This window comes from Phyllostomus hastatus, unplaced genomic scaffold (assembly GCF_019186645.2).
Source record: "Phyllostomus hastatus isolate PE091 unplaced genomic scaffold, TTU_PhHast_1.1 phas_scaffold_21, whole genome shotgun sequence".
Taxonomy (NCBI): domain Eukaryota; kingdom Metazoa; phylum Chordata; class Mammalia; order Chiroptera; family Phyllostomidae; genus Phyllostomus; species Phyllostomus hastatus.
The window spans coordinates 28,878,924-28,901,791 of NW_025334017.1; the positions used below are offsets into that span (position 1 = coordinate 28,878,924).

The 22,868-nt window shown below is 41.2% G+C and overlaps 1 protein-coding gene across 1 annotated transcript in view; it reads left to right on the plus strand.

Annotated features, from left to right (window-relative positions):
- The first annotated feature begins 3,918 nt into the window (after positions 1–3,918).
- TRHR (thyrotropin releasing hormone receptor) overlaps positions 3,919–22,868 on the plus strand; it is a 35,491-nt gene continuing 16,541 nt past the window's right edge. The window contains exon 1 of the mRNA XM_045861465.1: positions 3,919–4,707. Within this exon, the coding sequence (XP_045717421.1) occupies positions 3,919–4,707 (789 nt within the window). The remainder of the gene's footprint in view (positions 4,708–22,868) is intronic.

A 22,868-nucleotide genomic window follows, 5' to 3' on the forward strand; every position in this document is an offset into this window, starting at 1 on the left:
TAGCCGTGACTTACCATCCTCTTTTCAAAATCAGATGCCACTGGACTGTCTTCAAAGCATGCATCTCTCTAGTCAAAGGTACTCAAAAGATATAAAAAGATATTTTAAAAGATATAAAAGCCACAATTCTAATATCTTCGAATTTAAGATATTATGAGAAACAAAAAGTCTGAACCCAAATGTAAGGTTTAGTCTAATTGTATCCTATTTTTGTGCAGTTCTTTACACATAGGGAGTGTTTATTAGACATTATCTAATCAGGGTTTACAAATTAAAAATTCTACCTCATAAAATTACAGTTACTTTGAAAATATAATTTCTCAAAGGGTATTTTAGTTTTGATTGAAAATAGGCAGGACCATAAAGCACAGACACATCTGGGAAGGTGGAGTCAGAAGGTTGGACTCCCCAGAGTTGAAAGGACAAGTTAAGGGAGGGGGATGGTCTAAGCCAGAGCGGAAGAGAGGGCCCGCTCCTCATCAGTGGCTGTCTCATCACCAGCTCAGACTCCTCACGGCCACAGCAGAATCATAAAATCACTGGCCCCACCCTCCAACATCTTGCTGTTTTACACAGCTGGGGTTTACATACCCTATGGCCTTCAGTCAGATCTCACTCTCCCCACCTAACGAAAGGAAGCTGTACTTTGCGCTGAGACTGAAGCCCTCTCTGGTCCCTCAGTCCATTGTCCCCCCACCCGCAGGTGACATCTCTTCCACAACCTAAACCCTCTTGGCATACTTTTTATCCCCATCACCCTGTAACTGTTTATAAGTTTGCTTCTCCCAATAGACTATGACCTCTTTGAAAGTAAAAACAAGATTTTATATACTAGGTCCTTAGTACATAGTAGGAGCTTAATAATTATGTGCTAAAAGAATAAAGAGAGACAGACACAAAATAGAGACTCAGAATGACGAATTTGCATAGAAATATTAAAGAATGTGATAAGAGAAGATTTGGAGCAGGGGTGGAATTGCCAGAGCACGTGGCATTATAAATGATCTCTCCCCTCATCCTTACTGCTCAAGTATAGGCCTTGAAGTAAGGTCTTTTGGGAGGCGTGGCAACTGAGTAAAACCCCAGGAAGAACAACAGGAGAAGGTGTGCTTTATGAAATATGACTTCAAGGGGCATTTCGGGTTGGAGGTGGTGGGGTTGGGATCAGGTAGGGAGGTCATGCCTTTATCTTAGAATTTTTTATCCTGAAATGCAGAGGTCTAATCAGGAAATCGGATGTTCAGAGCAACTTCTGTCCTCTAGACCAGGGAGAAAGGTGCAAGGTACATCCATTGTCCAATCTGCCAAACCAGTAGAGAACACAAACTGCTTCAATAGAATGTGGGCTGAGATTCTCCTTGGGGTAAAAAGAATTTGCAGGTGGCTGGTACTCTCCATTCTCTCTCCCAGGAACTTGTATATGACACAGAAGTTGAGACTCAAAGGGCTACAGAGACCAGGTGTGTGTGATAACTGAGTGAAGCCGGCTCGTGGGGCAGATGAGAAGGAGGTAGTTTCCATGAGGAAAATGGATGGCACTTCCTGTACCAAGGGTCCCCCAAACTGCTGCCCACAACCACCACTCAGCTTCAGATGATCATTTCTATGCAGGAAGAAGGGCCCATGGCGGCTACATCTTTCCTGTTCTCCAGGCAGACAAAAATCCAGATGTAGTATTCAATCTCTCAGTTTTGAAATGTAGACAATGATCAACTTATTGTAAATTACACTCAAGCTTACATTTGCAGGCTAAACAATATGCGTTTGGAAGCTGAATCTGGGTCATGAGTCATTAATTTGTAACTACCGATGATTTGAAAGGAGCAGTAGAAACTCCAGGAGCCCTTGGTTATTCAGAGGGTGGGATTTACTCCCTACCATCCAGAGCCCCACTTATAAGTCATTGTTACCTGGCCTTGAACATGGTTTTCATGCCCCCAGGGTCCCGTGTACTCGAAACCTATTCTTCCATTGACACCTTCTGGAAGGATGATGTCACCATGCAGGAATTTCAGTTAAGGGTTGTTTTTCTCAGTTAATAAAGAAAAAGTGGACGAGCATTAACATTTGGTGTATTCAGCTGGTGCCTGAGAGGTGAGACACCTTCTCTAAGCTTCCATAAAAAAAGATTCTCCATGGATGACTTTAAACAAATAAAAATCAATGTCAAGTTCACACTTCATTAAAAAAAAAAGATGCGTCTATAAAGTTTCATTTCAGATGTGTGGTACCAGAGAGGCATGAGTCACTGACCTAGGTTTCCACTGAACAAGTTTTCACCTGGAAATCAATGAACAGAACGCATTGCTGGGGGGTACCTCTGGCTGATAGTCCAGGAGGGAGGTGAAGACGGCAGAGGCACCAGGGCAATTAGGGAAATTCTATCAAGTGGTGCAGAGGCAGAACTGAAAAACAAGCTTAACAGACCAGGTGCAGATTTAAATTGATGTTCTCAGCTCAAACGTTTTTTTTAAATTCACTAATATTTATAAGCCACAGAAGACTGAAGCTAAAATGATTTTAGATGAATTTTAACTCATTCTCCATTCACATAGTATGAGAGGAGGGAGACAATTTTACTGGTCTTCTGGAGGAACAGTGTAAGGGTTTCTGCAGTCGAGAAAGAAGTTGGTTTCAGCTCAGACAGATATTTCAAGATCCAAGGGCTGTGTCTGGACTGAGAAGGATGTGCTTGGTATTCCAAAAGTCCTACCAAACAGGGAGTGTCGATATATTCCAGGACTGCTCAGGAACTGAAGTGCCCGCAGAACTCAGGCCATAAGCAACTGTAAAGACCACCTGCTACTGGATCCCTTGCTTGTGATTTCAGCCTTCCAGGGTGAAGAGTGTAACGTCAGCAGAGTTAAAAGTAAATCCTGCAAGGGGAGAAGATTAAGAATCAGTGAGGACTGAGAGGCATTTGTGTGTATGTCAATGTGTATGTAGTGTGTGTGTGTGAGAGAGAGAGAGATAGAAGTACAGAGAGAGAGTAATACAGAGAGAGAGAGAGAGTTCTCATTAGGAGACGATCTATGATTTGACAGCCTCGCTGCTCCTGCTCCTGCTCCTGCTGCTGCCTCTGCTGCGGCTGAATGGTCTGTCATCACTTGAACAGAGCTGCGAGGGTTCAGAGGAACTGCAGTTCTGGAGATGGAGCACTGCTAAGTGGTTTCCCTGTCAAACAAAGTAGACGAGAATTTCTGCAGCTTTGGGAACTTGGACTTCTTACTGCTTCATCCACCCAGGGAAGCAAGCAGCGCAACAGAAGAAGAAAGGTAAGAGAAGGCACTGTTCTTTAAGGGGTAGGCAGGACAGGGGGACACCGGATTTGTAGGCTCAAAGGCTTGCTTTTCTGTAGCAAAGGGATCTCGCCCCCTGAGAGCTATGGAGGTGGATGCTGATTTCCTATCAGGCTTGGTCAGTGAGCCTCTTGGTTTCCCCGACACCACCTCCCCTCTTCTCGTATCTTTTTCTTATTTTTACTTTTTTCAAGCATCTGAGAGGTTTCCTGGCATTTACTTTTTAGTTAGCATGTATTGTTTAGTCTTTTCTCTCTGAGCACTCTTTCAAAACAGGGAGCTTTTTCTGTTTCTTGTTTCTTAAACCTTTTTTCCACGAAGAGGAAACTGGTCCCTCTCACTGTAATCCGGTCAGAACAGTTCATCGTGCACTGGAGTTGCAATAAAAGGAGTTTTCAGAAGTACGCATCAGCCCTATTCTTGCAGAAAAAGGGGAGGGGAAAGGAGAGGAAGTGAGGGTTAGCAGGCAGAAGCTGTGTCTTAATCTGAAACGGCAAGGCTGTGAATGAATATGGACTATCACTCTCCACAGGGCAGAGAAGCACTGTCATAAAGGCAGGGCGCTGGGCAGAAAATGTTTTGAGAAGTGTTGTTTCAGAAAAACTTCATACCACTGAAGATGGAAAACGAGACAGTCAGTGAACTGAACCAAACACAGCTGCAGCCACGAGCAGTAGTGGCCCTCGAATACCAAGTGGTCACCATCTTACTTGTGCTCATTATCTGTGGCCTGGGCATCGTGGGCAACATCATGGTAGTCCTGGTGGTCATGAGAACCAAGCACATGAGGACCCCCACAAACTGCTACTTGGTGAGTCTGGCAGTCGCCGATCTCATGGTCCTGGTGGCTGCGGGCCTGCCCAACATCACAGACAGTATCTACGGCTTCTGGGTCTATGGCTATGTGGGCTGTCTGTGCATTACGTACCTCCAGTACTTGGGCATTAATGCATCCTCCTGTTCCATCACAGCCTTTACCATTGAGAGGTACATAGCAATCTGTCACCCCATCAAAGCCCAGTTTCTCTGCACATTTTCCAGAGCCAAAAAGATCATCATCTTTGTCTGGGCTTTCACCTCCGTTTACTGCATGCTCTGGTTCTTCCTGCTGGATCTCAACATTAGCACCTACAAAAATGCGATCGTCGTCTCCTGTGGCTACAAGATCTCCAGAAATTACTACTCACCAATTTACCTAATGGACTTTGCTGTCTTCTATGTGGTGCCAATGATCCTGGCCACTGTCCTCTATGGATTCATAGCTAGGATCCTCTTCTTAAATCCCATTCCTTCAGATCCTAAAGAAAACTCTAAGACGTGGAAAAATGACTCACTTCATCAGAACAAGAATTTGAATTCCAAGGCCTCTAATAGGTGTTTCAACAGCACCGTATCTTCAAGGAAGCAGGTAAGTACATGTGAATGCCCAGGTCCACAGGGGAAATGTGGGCCAGAGGTCCTTGTGAGATGAAATCAACTTTGCCCTTCTTAGCTGATGCCTCAACCAAAATGCAATCATGCAAACATTTCCCAGCGTAAGCTTCTGCTTTACATATTAAATCCATCTCTAGAGCAACTGAAAACCTAAAAATAGATGAGGAGATGTTGGTAGAACATCAACAGGTACTGGTTCAGGTGTTACTAACATATAAGGAAGTACAAGCAGAAGCCCTAGAAATCTACCTTTAAATGTTTGTGCCTCTCTGGGAAATGTTATCAAAATTTGTATCTCCTGTCTGGCTTCTGGAGGGAGCAGCTGGATATCTTTAAGAATTTTATTGCACAGCAAAGGTTTGACAAGACAGCTTGAGAAAAGGCAAGACAAAGCAATGATGAAACTTTTCTTAGCGTCCTGTTGTTGCTCTCGACTGAGACACATAACTGAGAGGGGTTCCTGAACTTACTGTTAAAAATCTTGGTGGGAAAGATTCCCTCACCCTCTTCCCCAGTTCCCTATAAAATGCCTCATCCTGCAGAAGCTGAAAATGCATTTTGCTCAGGAAATGTTCTAATAAAAGCCTAACACCAAGCTCAACTTGTTATAAAAAATGATTGAATTTTTAAAAGTGCCTGTTTTTCCTGCTAAGCATGACTAAAAATCCTTTCATGTTTTCAGGTCACCTGATTCCCTATGCGGTTACAGCTGAATAGTGGTTTTACTAGTGAACGAAGTACAACTTTGTTACAGTAGATATGGTTTAAAAGACAATTTAGGAACTAAATACTTTTATAGTACATACTTATTTATATTCACACAATTGTTCTAAGTTGTTTATGAACTTAGCTTTTAGTTCTTTTTCTTTCTTTGCTAAACTGAATAGGCACATGGTAAACATTTATTCTCAGAGCTGAAAAAGAAACCTTGAAAGCAACACTACCAGCTCTTTCAAATGGGCTGGTTTTGTGTGTGTGTGTGTGTGTGTGTGTGTGTGTGTGTGCACATGTAGAGAATGCAATTCTCCCCATGTGCAGAGGTAGAAGCTGAGTATACCTTTTACCGTGTGCATATGGATCATCTATGCTATCACTTCCTAACCTCTAGATTAGCTGACATTGGAGGAATTATGATAGGACATTTGGGTACAAGTGAAATAAACTACTAATAAATGTATCTGCTTTAGATCAGCATGAATGAATAACGAACTGTGACTGAAAGAAATATTTACCACATTTTATATGTTGTGGTGCTTGATTTATACAACATTTATTAGTAAAGATGCTTCGATGATAGACAGGGAAGACCTGAGCAACTATTGCCAGCTCTCAGATTCCTATTGCTTTGGGTCTAGCAGTGCCACCGGGTACAAGGCACATTTGGCCACCTATTACTCAAAACCTGATTAAGGGAAATTTACAGAGAACTGCTGACCATCTGCCAAGACAAACATTAACAAATACAATACGACAGTAAAGAATATGCATGTCTCAATTACAGATAAATCGTGGGTTAATATCTGCAGCAAAGAAGGTCAGTGAGTAAATTTATTCATTAGACTCTAACTGATAGTCTTGTTATAAATTCTGAAACATTGTGTGTCTGGTCTCACATCATTCCTTTCAATTATAGTCATTAGTGCCTAACATCATTAATAATGTCCTTTAAATTGATAATTGTGTTACACGTTCACACTATTGTTTCAGGTTAGGATAGACTGTCTTTATAGGGGCTGTGTGGTTAAAGAAAAAAACAAAAATTTGGCTCCGAACAATCCTGAGCTTAAATGCCAAGGTTCTCATTAAAATTGTGCAATCTTGGATAAGCAGGACTCTCAGTGCCTCAGTTTCCTCATTTATAAAATGAGGCTAGTTAGCAACATCCAGGGTTGTAAGAGTTCAATGAACTATCTTATAAAAGACACCTAAAATGAATGGTGATTAACATGAGGTGTTAGTTAGCCTCCTTCCTAAACTTGTAATATGTTGGTAACTATTAAGAAAATATAGATTTATTCTTAAAAATACACTTTTGACACTTAAAGATTGTTTGTTAAAATTATTTGTTAAATAGGTGTGTTTATCACATAGTAACTTCTCTAAGGAAATTTTCAATAATTAGGGCATTTGGAAATGTATTCAGAGCTCCTTGAGTTGTCACAATAACATCACTGTCATTTAGCATCAAGAGCCTGGGGTGCCAAATATCCTGAAACATGCAAGACAGTCCCACACAATGAAGTGCCCTGTTACCAATGCCAATAACACCCTCAGTGAGAAATATGGGATGGCAAATAAATCAATAGCATTGTATTGTAAGTACCATGATCAAGGCGTCACATAATTTTGTCCTGATCGTGGATAGGATAGAAGTTCAGGGAAAAGAAAGGAAATTATGAAGCTAGAGAGAACAGGGAAGGCATCATGGAAGAGGTGGCATTTGAGAAGGCTCTAAGAAGATGGGATAATCTGGAAAGCAAAAGCCAGGAGGGACAGCACTCCACATGGAAAGGCCATGGATGGGATGGGAAGGGTATGGGTTTGAAGACGGGACAACAAGCACATAGGGAACGATTTTTAATGGGATGAGTGACTTGGCTGACAGAAACAAATGATGTATTTGGGCGAGTAGTGAAGACTAGGATTGGATGATAGGGGTGTGTGTGTGTGTGTGCGCGCGCTCGCGTGAGAGAGAGAGAGAGGGAGGGCGGGGGGAGAGAAGGCTTTGGAGAACCCCAAGTATCAGGCAAAGGAAGGAGCCTGAACTTAGTGCAGAGGCGACGAGGAATGAGAGCGGTGAGCAGGAAGCAGCAATGAGGGAAGTGGTGCTGGGGCTGATGACCCTGACGGCTGTGGACAGGGCTGATTTGGGGGCGAGGCACTAGTGGCAGAAAGACCACTCTGGAAATTGCTTGTAGTGACTCAGGAATGAGGCCGTAAGCCTCCCCATCAGGAAAAGGTAAAGTAAGGTGTGAACTGCAGAGATGTTTCAAAGAAAGAAAGAGTGAGGGGTGAGCATGTTAGACACAAAAGTTGCAGCGAGGACGACTCAGTGTGGCACCAGGGCTCTGAGCTGGGACAACGGCGGTGCCCCTGATAAACGGGAGCAAGCGCAGTGAGATTGGGTCCAAAATCAGTGGCCCCGGCTGATCTGGCTTCTTCCTCTTCTGAATAGTTCTTTCCTTACATCTTTGAAAGTTTACACCTCCACCTGCTATAACCTAAGGGCTTTTATTTTAATATTTTCTCTGCATTTTTTTCTTTCAAGCAAGTTTAATTCATGTTTTAATAACTATTCTATCTAGTCAGGTCTTTCTAACCAAGTTATTGAAGTCAAATGTACATAGCCTAAAAAACTACATTTAGAAAGGAAATAGCATTTATCTGTAAGGGACAGACATGATCTTTTTGTTTGCTTTTAATTTATATTGTTTATGCAGAAAACGCAGGCCAGAATCTTTTATTCCCTAGTATCCAGAGACTTAATTATATTTTAAGAAACTAAATAAATATTTGGTAAATCAATGAAACAACCTACTCGAACGAATGCATAGACAAAAGAAATATTTGGCAGACTAAATTTTTGACTTTGCAACTGGTTGTTTTGATAGTGAGGGAACACGGTTTAAATAATCAATTTGTCCCATTTCAGCTGTAGCTGCACAATGCAGAAATATTCTCTCAGTCCAGTCAATTCAGGCGTCCAGCACTGTGTAGAAAAACTCTCTCTCATTGATTGTCTGTGTCAAAGGAATTGATTGGATCTTTGGCATTTTGAATGCAACAAAAAAACATGTGCCTCCAGAGGACTACCGCAGGGATAGACACGCTCCATTTGAATGCTCGCTGTCTGCAGAACGCAGGGGTCGGCAGAACCCTTTACTCACCACGCTGCCACTTGTATTTTCAGCTGATTCACGCTCACACAGTTTTCTGTCAGTGCAACTGGTAGGGCAACTCTAACATAGTCCAGAGAGAAGCTTCCAGGCTTTATGGGCGAATTTTCATTATGAGTTGCATGTGTCTAAACAAGCCTTTAAAATATCAAACAGTCTTGGTTTCCATAAATTTCTTAAAAAGGCTTCCACCTCTACTGGAAGAAGGTTGGTAGCCCAAGAAACAAAAGCAGGGTTTTTTTTTCTCAAGCAATACTTGCCTTTTGTTGTTGTTGCCATTGTTACCGTGATAGCAATACAAAAGCAATCATGCGTTTTATGAAACACACAGAAAACTAGAAATAAGAAAAAGGTGTCCTTTATGCCCCTTCTTAGAATCACAATTTATTAGCATTTAGTTATATTCTTTTTCTAATGTTTTTACTGGATTTTTTATACAATTATAATATATAGATATTATGAATAAATGTTCTCAAAGAAAACAGCACAGAAAAAAGAAAATGGGTAAGACTGAGCTAGTTTCTCTCAATCTCAGTTTTCTTATCAATAAATTGGGAATAACAATTACTCATAGAATTGCTGTTCAAATTAAATGAGATGCATCGGACAAAACTCACGTTTGCTCTCTTCCCACCCGTCCCATGGGCTACCTTCCCTCACACCTGTCCTCGGCGATCTCCGTCTCCTTGACAGCCTCCCCTCTCTCCTAATCGATTTCCTGTGGTACGATGTGCTCATGGAAAATGAAGAAAGGGCTTTAATGTGTCTTCTCCCTACTCCCCCTGCCTCCCTCCAACCCCCACCTCAATTGCCATTTACTTTTTCAAGAAGAAATCTTAAACCAGAAAAGACCCTTTAAGACACAGGGAAGGAGATATAACGGTAGAACGTCAGGCAGTAGGGCTGATATTTGGGAGCACAGAGTCCCTTAAGTTACATAAGTAGCTTAATTTCCTTACAAGGCAAATTAATGACACAAAACTCTTCAACATTACATCTAAATTAGAGGTTTCTCAAACTCATTGGGACTGTTTTTACAGTGTTTTCACAGGCCCATCTTTTATTTGTAATTGTTTTATTTGTTCCACTTGTCTGGGTTCAACTATATCCTTAACAGTTTAAAGATATCCATGTTGGAAAAAAAGTGCTATTTTTGTCATGCAGCACACAGAAATCTAAGTGTGCCATCTTATTCTTCTTATTAAAAAATAGCCTTATATTTTCGCATTCACACTGTGTATATCCCATAAACTGACTAAGTGAAAATCCCCTGCAGTTAGCTGCTTTGCATGCTATGGTTAGATGAACACACATTGTTTGTTCTCAGTTTTATACTTGTAGCTACGAGCCATAATTTCATCAGCAAAGAAAAATTAATTTTTCTAAATGCCTGTAAGAAGGGAAAACTTGAACTCCTTCAGAATTCTCAATTTGGCCACACATACAAAAAAAAAAAAGGGCCACCATAAAATCAGCTAACCTTGAAAATAACAAACTAATTTATACTTTTTTACGTAGCCTCTTGTGAATTCTTCCTACTGGAAACAGATATCCCAAGTTCCAAACAGATGAAGGTATGGCTGTAACTATATCTCATAGATAGTGAAGTCTCCCTTACTTTTTTTTAATTAGTTAGAGGAGGGGTGAATGGTATAAAGCTAGATCTTGGCCAACACTAGGTCAAATTTTGCAGTGGGTCATTTTATATTCAATGCCATCCTCCATTAAATGAAACTGCCCACGAAACACCTAGCGCTGGCAGAGTTGTTGAGGCTGTAGGGTTACATAAAGACAAGCTCTTCAGCTTCAAGGAGCTCAGTGCTGGCCATGTACACAAGTAATTCTGAATGGGCCAATATGTTCTACAATAGAGGGCACACACCTTATTGCTTTCTTCTTATTCAGCAATAAGGAGAAAGAGAGAAAAGGAAGGAAGACAGCTCAACACAAAAATGAATTGTCTAGAGGGGAAGTCAAAACCAGGTTGCAGTGCCGCTCCACCTAACTCCTGTCTGCCCTTCCAGCCCTGCCCTTTGCCATACAGCCTGCTTTCCCCGTCCCCACTGGCACAGCTACCACCTCCCAGTCTCCATAGACAGCTCCAGCAAAGACAAATCCTGGCCCGTAGGATCAGGTTTGTGGACCTCAGGCGTGTACATCCAATCTAATCTGTCTAAAACTAAACCCATTATTTCCCCTGATAAAACTTTACCTTCTCTCGTTCCTGTTTTAGGTTCCCAAGCCAGAAAGCTAGGAGGCCCTACAAGTGCCTTTTGGTCCCACACACCTGCCAATCCCAGCAATAGCCAAGGCCTGGCACTCACAGCTCCTAACTCTCAACTCTGACTGCCCCCATCCCTCTACATTGTCCTAGTTCACTATTTGTCTCCTGCTTAGTACAACACACACCTCGCCAGCCTTTCTGATCCCATTCTACTCACCCCACCCCCCAATCATTCTGCACAGATCTGACACAGAGATAGCTTATCAAAATGATTTGCATAGCTCCTTGAGGCCTAGAGTTTAAACAAATAAGATCCTGGCTCCTCCCTATGTTCTCATCATCATCTCTTCTGGCTCTCCTAACTTAACTTTCTGCCAGTGATACCAGATTATTTGTAGTTTTTTGAACTTTCTATGTTCTCTCATTGAAGTGCCCTTCATCTGGCAAACTCCCAGTAATCTTTCATGTCTAAGAGCGATTGATACCCACCATGTACCTCATCAAGCCTTCCCTGAATTTCTGCAGCAAATTTATATACCTGAATGCCTAAATGTATCTATGCATGTTAGGAGCTCTATGTATGCTTTTACAGTACTTTGCATATACTTTTGGTGTAGTTATTCTTATGTATCATAATTGTTAGTTTGTCAGTCTTTCCACTGTCACTAACATCCTTAAGAGCAGGGTCTTCCATCCCCAGTACCCTCAGCCCTGCGTCTGACATACAGTAGGCTCCCAGAAGTTTATATTTGTTGTTGTATGTTATAGCCAAAGAATATAGGCTTCATAAATGCAGGTTATTAGCATCTCTTCCCAACTCTCTGTTCAGTGACAACAAACTGAGTGGTTAAAATGGGTCTTGGTTAGAGTACTCACATTGCAGAAATCAACAACTATCACAACTCAGGGCCCCTCCCTTCTTTTGTGGTGAGGCAATTGTTAAATATTTACCAGTATACTTTGTGTGCATACATGTGTCATATATAACTTTATATATAATAAATGAGTGTGAAATATTACTTACATGCATGCTTTGAGGCTCAGTCAATTCCAACACTTTATTTTGTTCCCCCCAAAATTGTTAACTTATGCTTTGACCTTCTCCGATTTTAATTAAAATTTCCCTGTCTTATTGAATTCCAAAATAGTCAAACTAGCTGCCTGCTAGTATGATGGTGAGTTTGCTAGTAACTAAGGCTTTTTAGGAAGATTTCTCTCTTCCCAGCAGGTCAGGATAACTTAGAAAATGGCAGACTCAAATAATAATTTACATTTTGTATAAATTCCTGTTGGTTTTCCAATGAGCCTTTCAAACGCCCTCCAGGATGAGGGAGCTCCACTGGACAGAATGGGCAAAGGTGCTGAGGGTTGGCAACTGTGGGAAGGAAAACAGTGTGAGCAGAGAGGTATAAAGATGAGAATGAATTTGTCTAAGAGCTCCTATGTGACCAATTTTCCTAAAACAATTTGCGTACATCACCTTTTCAAAAAGACATACCCCCAATCTCCTCTGACTAGCTTTCAAAGCCTATTAAAATCTGACCTTTTCCTCATTTTTCTGGCTTTGTTCATCCATTATTTCTTTAATTCAACACACAATTATTGAGTACCAATTTCATACCAGGCATTGCTCTAGAGAACCACTGATAGCCACAATCTTATGGAACTGCAGTAAAATATGAAAGATCATTATTCAAAAATAGCTGGAAAACGTAAGTTCAGGCTGTACAGTGTACAAACTGAGTGGTACAGAAGAGGTACAAAGAAGGGGTGAACACTATACTTAAGGCTGGAGAGCAAGCCCCTAACAAACTGAGAGTCACTTCTGCTTTTATGTAGTGGGTAGACATTCACCAGGCCAATGTGAAAAACAAGACCTTCAAACCATCAGAAGTAGTCATTTATGTGAGCAAGCTGAGCCCAGGGCAAGACCTGGAAGGCCCTGGGTGTTATCCATAGACATCTGAACTTAGTTCTAAAGCGCTGGGGAACCACTGAAGGCCTCTATCAAGGACAGTGACCAATGGGACTTGACTTTTGGGAACTTTTCTCATAAAATTGTCAACCCGGAACCAGGCAAAGAGAAATAAGGCTTTTGCCACAATCCAATCCAAGCCACAAGCAAAGAAGTCTTGAGTTAGGAGGTAACAGTAGGGAAGGCTAGGAACGATGTATATCAGTCAAATCGATGGTGTTTCACTATTAATTTAGCAGATGAACGAGAAAAGTTTCTAAGGAGCATCCCAGATTTTTAGCTGGGATGACTAGACAGGCAGGCAGTGGTGTTATTAAGCATGGCACAGAAAACAAGAGGAAGAGAGGTCTTACTTATATTTATTACTTCCCCATAGGTTCAGGTGCATCTCACCAGATGTTCCTAAATACCAAGCTCATTTATATTTTCAACCTGGCTCATGTAATTGTTTCCCACTTGTAAATACCCCTCTACTCTTGGCATTTCCACACCTATGAGCAAAGCTCAAGATCCAAGTTCAGGCTACAGTTAGATCAGGAGATCCCGTATGTTGGATGTATATTGGAAGGCAGATGGGTATGAACTCTACAGTCAGAAAACCCTAAGTTTAAGTCCTAGTTCTTCTACTTCTAATCTCTTTAGCTTTGGATAAGTTATTTTGCTTCTTGGTACTTCAGTTTGTTCATATGTAAAGTAATTATAACCATTTATAGGGTTACTGTAAGGAGATTCATGCCTAGTACATACTAAGCACTCAATACTCCTTATTTACTTTATCTAAATTATATGTTATATTTCAAATAGTATTTGCTCCCTCCTTATTATAAAATAGCAAAAATATAGACTGGTAATTCTTTCCTGAAGAAGACAAAGTTTAGAGGTTATAATCGAAGTAGATCTTCTAGGCTCATCTAATAACATATTTATAAGGTCAAATTAGTAAATACTTCTTGAGCATCTACTATATGCCCAGGGTGAAATATAATAAGTACAACTACACACATAACAAAAGCTAAGCATTTTTGACTTTTTATTATGTATTCTGTACTGTTCAAGTGTTTTACATGAATTAACTCAATAAATCTTCAAACAAACATGGAAAGTAAGCACTAATTATAGAAGAGGGTTTGGAGGCATAGAGATGCTAAGTGACCTTTTCTGGGTCATGCTGCTAGTTGTGGCAAAGCCAGGATTTGAACCTAGCACTCCTGCTCCTGAGCATCTATTCAGATCAATGATAGGGCAAGAGAAAAATCAAATAGGGGTGAGATTGCTGGAGGTTAGAGTAAGTCTCTTGAAGCTAGTAGAATGAAAGGGTCTAGAGGGTTGAGGAGGGTTAAAGAAAATGAGAAAAGAAAGTTTGTTCCAGATAAAATAGAAAGAAAGGAAGAATGTTTCAGTGTTATCAATAGGAGAAAAAAAAAATCCCAGGATTTAAAAGAGCATGTGCTGTCTGAGGAATAGTGATGAGACTAGCCAGATGTGGGCCAAAGGTTCATGTTAGGGAGACGTGGGAAGCAAATCTGGAGGGCATGCAGGCTGGGGCTGCGTCATTTGGGCCAGAAAACCAAGCACAAGATCCACACCTGTCTCCTCATCCTGCTATTGAGCAACACCAGGGAAACGCACACTTGAAATGCAGCATGTACTTGAGCCTTAGAGTTTCCATTCCACTGGGCCTTCAGTGACATCTGTCTATCCATTTACAGGGTCATAATGTATTCCCTCTTTTCATGACTTAAATGTCTATTTCAAAACTTCTTACTCCCCTCAAGTTGTTATACCTGGAACTTTTTTCCTCTGAAGTCCTCCCACATCCAACTTCTTTCAATTGCCATTTCCTCAGTTCGAGTCTCACAATTTCCTCTCAGCACTGCAGATGAGGAGTTTAGTCTCTGCTTTGCCACTGTTGCAAAGGCTCCCTAACCAATCTTTGTCTCTTAATTGCCCTCTTATTTTTTTAAAGATTTTATTTATTTATTTTTAGAGAGGGAAAGGAGGGAGAAAGAGAGAGAGAGAGAAATATCAATGAGCAGTTGCTGGGGGCCATGGCCTGCAACCCAGGCATGTGCCCTGACTGGGAATCGAACCTGCGACACTTTGGTTCACAGCCCATGCTCAATCCACTGAGCTATGCCAGCCAGGTTAATGGCCCTCTTCTAAATCTAGGACCCTGTGGGTCTCTCCAGTGAACTGTCCTGTGGGGCTGGGAGTTTCTCCCGCCACCTCCTCAACCCCCACAGGTGTTTTCAGTCAGAGGTTTTGAGGCTTTATTTCCTCATGCTGGAACTCTGGGTTGCAGGGTCTATCTCACTCCCCAGTCATTCCTCCCATTTATCTGCACATGAATGTGAGGCCCCCCACTCTGCCAGCCACTGCCCACCCCTGTCCTCCAGCCACAGCCTTGCTGTGAGTCCTCTTCACTCGTCTACCCATCTCCGCCCCTCCTACCGGTCTGGGCGAATATTTCTTCTTTAACTCCTTGGTTGTTGGACTTCCATACAGTTCAATTTTCTAGCAGTGCTGGTTGTTTTTTCTTTTTAAACTTGTTGTTATCCTTCTTTTGGTTCTATGAGGAGGCACAGTATATCTACTCTATCCAGCCTCCATCTTGGCTGGAAGTCTCTATTTCTTATAGGTTTAAATCCAATGTCATTATCATGCACATGTTCAGCTCTCTGCTTCCTTTCTTAAACCTATCTTTTCTTTGTCCTCAACATGCCTTTCAACATGCAATTTCCTAAACTGGCCACACACTACCATGCCACTAAGTCAGTAGGCACACTCCCCCAGCCACCAGCACTCTGTAGGCCTCATTTGACCTCCTCTAATGCGCCCTCTCTAGATGGCCCCTCAGAGCAGGCTTTCCTGACTTCCACTGGCAGCATTTGGTGTTTCTCCCTCCTCTTTGTGGCACTTTGTTCTTGCATCTGTATAACACACTGTGCTGCTATAGTAATTTGTCCAAATATCTCTCCCACCAAATTGTACACCCACAGTGGCTGAACATCATCCCATTCATATTTGTGTCCACAGAGTCATGGTGCCCAGAGATATACTGATAAATGACAAAACTAGTAGAGACTGGATACAAAGAGTAAGATAGATGACAGAATCAAATATGACTCAAAAGATTGTTTCAGGAGACTGGAAATGGAATTGTTAAAAGAAATGTTGAGAGAGAGATGTTAAAATTTTCAAGTTAAGCCCTGGTTGGTGTGGCTCAGTTGACTGAAACTTTGTCCCATAACTGATAGGTTGCTCATCCGATTCCCAGTCAAGGCGCAGGCCTAGGTTGTGAGTTCAGTCTCCAGTCTACGCATTTACAATCCCCCATCCAGACACGTACAGGAGGCAATCAAACAATGCTTCTCTCTCTCACTTCTACGTTTCCCTCTCTCCCTTCCTCTCTCTCCACAAAAGCAATAAAAAATATTCTCTGGTGAGGATATTAAAAAAAGTTTTTAATCTATGGGCTAAGATGAGGATATGGAAATTTTAGGTTGTAAGTGAGTGGTCAAGATCAGATATATGGATTTGGAAATCAATAGAATAATAAGAAAAATGTATGACTCAGACTGAATTTTAAAAGGAGGACAGACTGACAAAAACTGAGTTCTGGGGGAAGTTATACATTTTAGGAGACTAGAAGAGAAATGAAGTCTTAGCTAGAGGTAAAAAGACCTATTTTTGCCTCTTGGAACATGGCCAGAGGACCAAAGACAGCATTGCATAGGATGCTCCAAGTTGGGAGGAAAGCAAAGAAAGAAGAACCCAAGGACGGAGGGAAGGTTTAGTTAAAAGAGCAAGTGGATTGAATGTATTCCTTGATAAATGTATTCGTCCATTATTCAACAAATACATTTTATGTTAAATTTTAAACAGTGAGTTAATCTACAAATATAGAATGTGCAAATGGTAAAAAAATGTTTACATGAAAGTCATTAAAATTGTTCTTTTCAAAGTGAAAAAAAGAATAAATGTATTCTCTACAGCTGAGAAGTCATGGCTTTGCCACTAAAACACAGCTCTTCAGAGATTCATGAGAGGCACATGGTAGGAACTGGAATCAACTAAAAATTAAATTAGCTCAGAAAATTAAATAGGGCTAAATACGTGTGCATATGAAATAGGATGAATAATGTAAAAACACCTGACAATCATATTTGGTTGAAATAAAAATAAATAACATCATTCTGGAAAAGAAAATGCTGTAACCTTTCCTAAACAGTGGTGACTTTTGGCTATATCTCTCAGAGAGATTGCCCGAACATAATTATATAGTTGCTGCAAGTAAGTGAGACATCCTATGCTTCTCCATTCTGTGCTTCTGTTGTTTGAGTTTTATGGGGATTTATGATTATGGAAGAACTCAGCATATTTTCTGCAGGCAGCCGTTCTTAGCTTAGACAATAACGAAGTGACTCAGAGAGACATGGCACCATTGTGAGAGCTGGAAAGGGCAGAAACAGGGCAAATGCAGAGCACCCAGTGAAACTTTAAAGGTCATTTGTAAAGCCAAGTATCTGAAGCCTCCACCACCATGCAGACTGACGCCCTGCCACGTTTCCTCTCACGGGGGTTCGGCTCTGTGACTGTTTCTATTTAGCACACATTTGGAAGACTTTGCATATAGAAGATTGGGTGGGGGAGAGTAGGAGAAAAGCATGCACTGAGCTATTTTCTACTCTACCAGGAAAGAGAGAATTCAGGGTAAATTTACCGGAGAAACATTTAACAGAAATTATCAAATGCTAAGATGGACCTCCAGGCATGTCTTTATGAATCAATTAGACTCCTCTGTGAATATGTTAACATCAATCAAGTCAAAACTTTTGTGTAAATGAATTGCAGGGCACAGAGGCACTGCTAGCCTACAACTAAAGATGGTCTTGTCATTATATGAAATAGGCAATGATGGAGGCAAGGACAGATTTGCACCTATACGTTTATGATTCTAATGAAAACCCACAATACATGAGACCCTGCGTTAGGCACTAGGATACAAAACAGACACCTGTTCACAAAGAGTTCACGGTCTGAGAGAAAAAAAAGGAAAGTAAACTGATAATTAAAGCCATAGAAGAATAAGTGTTACTGTAGAAACAGGCATGGATTAGTGTTACCTGACCTGGGTGGCTTGTGAAGAGGTGAGCATAAAAAAGGCTTTTTGGAAAAGGAAACTCATAGGCTGGGCCTAGCAAATTAACAGTAGTTTCATAGGTGGAGATGGGAAGGAAGATAGTTATGCAGGGGGAACTATAGAGGTAAAGGCCAGGGGCCCCAAAAGGACGTAGAGAACTTCAAGTAGCCCACTGGTGCTGGGCAACAAAAGATGAGAATAATGAGGCAAGCAGGGATCAGGAGATAGAGCCTTTATATAAGACATTGAGGGATTTGGACAACATTCTCAAAGCTATAAGAAGTCACTGGAAGGTGACAAGGCAAAGCATATTATAATCAGATTGATGCTTGAGGAAGATTACTGTCTTCAGTGTAGGCAAGGATTAGACCAGAGTCAAGGTCATTAATTAGGAGAGTGCTACAACCATATGGGCAAGATGATGATCCTGTGAAGGCCTAATATGATCAGGGAAATGGCAGTAAGAATAAAAAGAAATAGACACATTGGGAATAGAATCAATAGACTTCAGGTGAGTAGATGTGAGGACAGGGGAAGGGAAAGGAGCCAAAAGTACTCACTTAAACCAGTGAGAAAGAATGCAGAGAGACAGTTGAGAACCTGTATTCTAGAATCTCACTCCATGGGGTCAGGGCCAGGGTTGGCCACTGACTGAGTGCTGTGAGCGTTAATTTGACTCAGTTTGCACATCTGTTGTAAAGGATGTTAGTACTAATGTCTGTCTCTAATGGCAGTTACATATTATTAGGATTTGGTGCAAAAATCCACATAAAGGACTATGCAGGGCGCCTGGTACATGAAAATAATAAATGGTAACTACTGTTATTATTAATTATGTAGGATAACTTGCCTAAATGAGGACAATTAGTGGGAGAACATGTTTCAAAGCAGCGAGCATATTTCGTTCTGTTTTGCCCACACTGTGTGTGAAGCGTCTATAGACTGACTACCAGCGTACGGTTAGAAATACCGTAGGTATCAGAGATTGGAATCAGAGCTCAGAAGAATCATCTGGCCAGGAGATATGCACAGATGGTTTGTTGAAGACTTTGAAGTGGATATGATTACTGGGGGAAATTTTGTGGAATAGAAAAAGAAATCTTGGAGTACCTAAAATTCCAGCAAGATAGGATGAAGAGCCATAAAATAAACAGAAGGAATCACCTGAGAGGTAGGAGGAAAACCAGGAGAAAGTAGAGTAACAAAAGCCAAAGAAGGAGACTTGAAAAGTGGTCAACAGAAAGAGTAAAGACAAGAATTGGGAGAGCGCCCAAATGAGGCATTGGTAACTTTGGTGAGTGCAGTTTCCGTAAAGGGTTAGCAGGAATAAATTAGACTTCATGGAGTTGGCAAATGAATTGGTGGGGTGGGATTGGGGGGACCTGAGAACTGTACAGAGAGTAAGAGTAGCCAATTGTTTTAACAAACTTGACTATGGCAGAGAGAGAGAGGGAGAGGGAGGGAGAGAGAGAGAGAGAGAGGGAAAGTGAGAGAGAGAGAGGGCACAGGAATGACAGGGAGAAATAAATAACTCAGGGTATTTTAATTTGTTTTATTTACTTCTTAAGACAGAAGAAACCAGAGCCTGTTTCAATCCTGATCGAAAAGAGCTAGTCAAGTAGGACGAATTATTTGTAGATATACAAGCAAGATTTAATTTCGATAGAGCTCAGTGCCTGAGGGGGCCAGAAGGAATGGCATAAAGACTGTAGGCAAAGAGAATTACCTTGGAGATAAAAGGGACATTTTTCTTTCCTGACAGCAAGGATTGTGTCTAATTCACTGAGCCGTCTGCACCTCCCAGCACAGTGGCTGGCACCTAGAAATATCCAGTTAATGCCAAACAAACAAATGGCTAACCAAGTGAATTAAAGAAGGAACGAGTAAGAGGCCAGGAAAGGAGATAAGGATGATTATGGTTGCAGATCAGTTTTAGGTGATAGGGCAGGATGTGGTGATTTCTCACAAGCTGGTCTTTGCTTTCTCAGAGAGTGAAGGGGCAATGGCAGAGGGAGGGGACATGAAGAGAGACATGGCCACTCACGGTGAGAAATGAGAGGGGTAGATGACAGGTGGAATGATAACAGGATTAAGTCCCATTCGTGTTTAGAAAAACTGACCTGGTGCAGTAGCAAATAACAGGTGCCCTGAATTCCTTAGAGACATCTAAGCACTTGGGAGTGAGCCTGTCCTGGGACCCATTCCCAGTTAACATCTCAAGAAAATTAGGAAAAATCCATTCTTTTTATTTTTCTTTTAGAGAATCAGAGGCACTGGTCCTAAAGGTCTTTATGCTTGGTGTCTTACTTAGATGAGCCATTTCATTGTCTTCAGTTCGTTCCCTTTACTGTTGTGGCAAGTGCATACCCACTATATACATGCACAGTTTCACATGCAGCACTTAACCCCCTCCACTGAGGCAAGGATCTTCTGATAAGGGCCGGGCTGGATCGGAGTTGATGAATTGCCGCAGGGCAGGGATTTCTACAGTCACAAAAACCTCCCATCCTCAGCCCTGCCTCACAAACATGTAGAAGCCATGTGCCTCAGTAAACAAACCCCTTGCTCAAAAACATTGCGAGCAGAAACAAGTCGTGGATGATGACTCTGCCCTCCCCATCCTGAGCCACGTCTCTTCTTTATTGGCATCTCCAGCTGGCATAGCTGGTGTTCCCAGCCTGTTTTGTCTTCCCTCAAACATCCTGGCTCTTTCCAATTTATCTTTGAAAGATTCTGGAAACATACACGAAAGCAATTAGCCTTGTGATAATAGCAACCAGCTCCATTTCACACACAGTTCTTGACTTTGTTACTGACTTTTGCTCAAAGAAAAATGCTATCAGAAGGTGTGAATAATAAACAAGAATCGACACGATCAAGAGTGCTTAACTCTTGTTGGGTTTTGTGCCTCCCAAGACCCTTGAGACACTAAAGGTAAAAGCCAGAGAGGCTCCTCAGGACAACACTGCCTCTAACGATGCACCACTCTTCAGCATCGTGAAGGATGTTTGTTTGTCACTCAGGAGAATTCTCCCAACTCGAGAAGTCTGTGCCAAGCCACTCGAAGTCCAACGCAGACCCCACATTCAGAAAGGCAGAACACAGCTGCTACTGACCGTGGCTTTTAAGATAATCAACAACAGCTTCTGTTTTGGGCTTCTCCCTAACTCCACCCCTTTCCTCAGAATGATTAGGCAAAAGGGTTATTAAATCACATCAGGATTATTGTCCCCACTCTAAATGTGTTTGGAAACAGACAATTATTTGTGCATATACTGCAAGTAGAAAAACCGTCTTATTTTTTTTTAATCATGAAGACTGCGGCAGTGAAAGGAAACTCGTGTTCTTATTACACCCAGTTAGTCAAAAGACAGAAATTTCTGGGCTGTGACAGCATGAATTATCTTCTCAAATAATCTTTAATGGTCATTAAGAAGCTCTTAGTAGCACTGAAGGAAGGTACATTAATTTTTACAAACTGATACCTAAATGCAAGCCTACTTTCAGACAATGCTGCTATCTTTTAAAGAATCATAGAGTAAATTAAGACTAAAACTATTAAAATTAGATTTCTATTTATTTGGTAAGGTCACCTTTCTGCTTCAGCTAAACCAATCCAATAGGATCCCAAAATTCAAAAGAGAGTCATGCTATTTAGAATATAAAGTGTTCTTTCAAAAACACCAATAATTTATCATAAAAACAATTTGGAGTACGATGATTAGCAAAAGTAAAATTCACAAAGTCATTTCCCCCCAAAGAGACATAGAAATGTCTGCATTCAGAAGTAAAATATCTTGGTACACTGTTAAAGCATTGCTCTGGGAAATGCTCTGCACCAGAGCCTCTGTAATGAGCAGTGATTTCTCTCTATACTAACTAGCCAATATTTCAGACATATGCCATTTTACAGTCAGCGTAAAGTTTTGAACATATTACCTCTTAGTAATGAATTGTAAATTTATCAACATTTACTCCACTCCAGAACCTTGCGGGGCAGGACAGTTTACCTTCAGTAGCAGAAGCACATTCCGGAACAAACGCTAAAGGGCAGGGGGAAATTCCAAGAGATTCTTACAACCGTCTTCAAAGCCTCCCATACCATTTCAAGAGTAACTGTTTAAGTATTCTAGCTTAGATTCTTCCGTTAATATCACGCACCAGGCTACTTGTCTGGGCTTCCTCTCACCTGGAAGGGAACCTGGAAAATTGTCCCACTTGCATCGGTGTCTGTGGTTTATTCACCTTTCTGATAGGTAATATTTTGGAGCTCTTGCTATGCACCAGGCATGGTGCTCAGGGATTTTCACACACCATCTCGTTTGCATGGATAATGTAGGTATAATTCTTCAACTCCATTTTAAAGGTGAGGAGTCTGAGATCTCGTCACATAAGTTCAAGGTCACCCAATCACAAATGGAAGAACAGAGTCTAATCCTAGCATCTAATTCAAAGCCTCTGATGGCAACATTACACTCCACCTCTTCACACATGTCACCATGTACTAGAATCTCAGAGGTGAGTTACACAGTGAACCATATCTGCTTAAGAAAAAGGGAACTTTCTTTTTATATATGACAATGTGATGGATTCATTCATTCTACAAAGTATATTGAACAGCTGCTTAAAGTTTCTGAGCACTGTTTTAGACCTTGGGAACACAGTAATGAACAAATAATATAAATAACCCTGTCCCGTCAAGCTTACATTGTGGGGGGTGGGGGTGGAATCAGGAAATAAAAACACATTGTATATGAATAAATATGCATATTTTCATCAAATTATGACATGTCATATTGCTGAGAAAATTAAGCAGATAAGGAGGATATGGAATGCTGACATTGAAGGGGTGTAATTTTAAATAGGGTTGTCAGAAATATCAAAAAATAGCCATTTT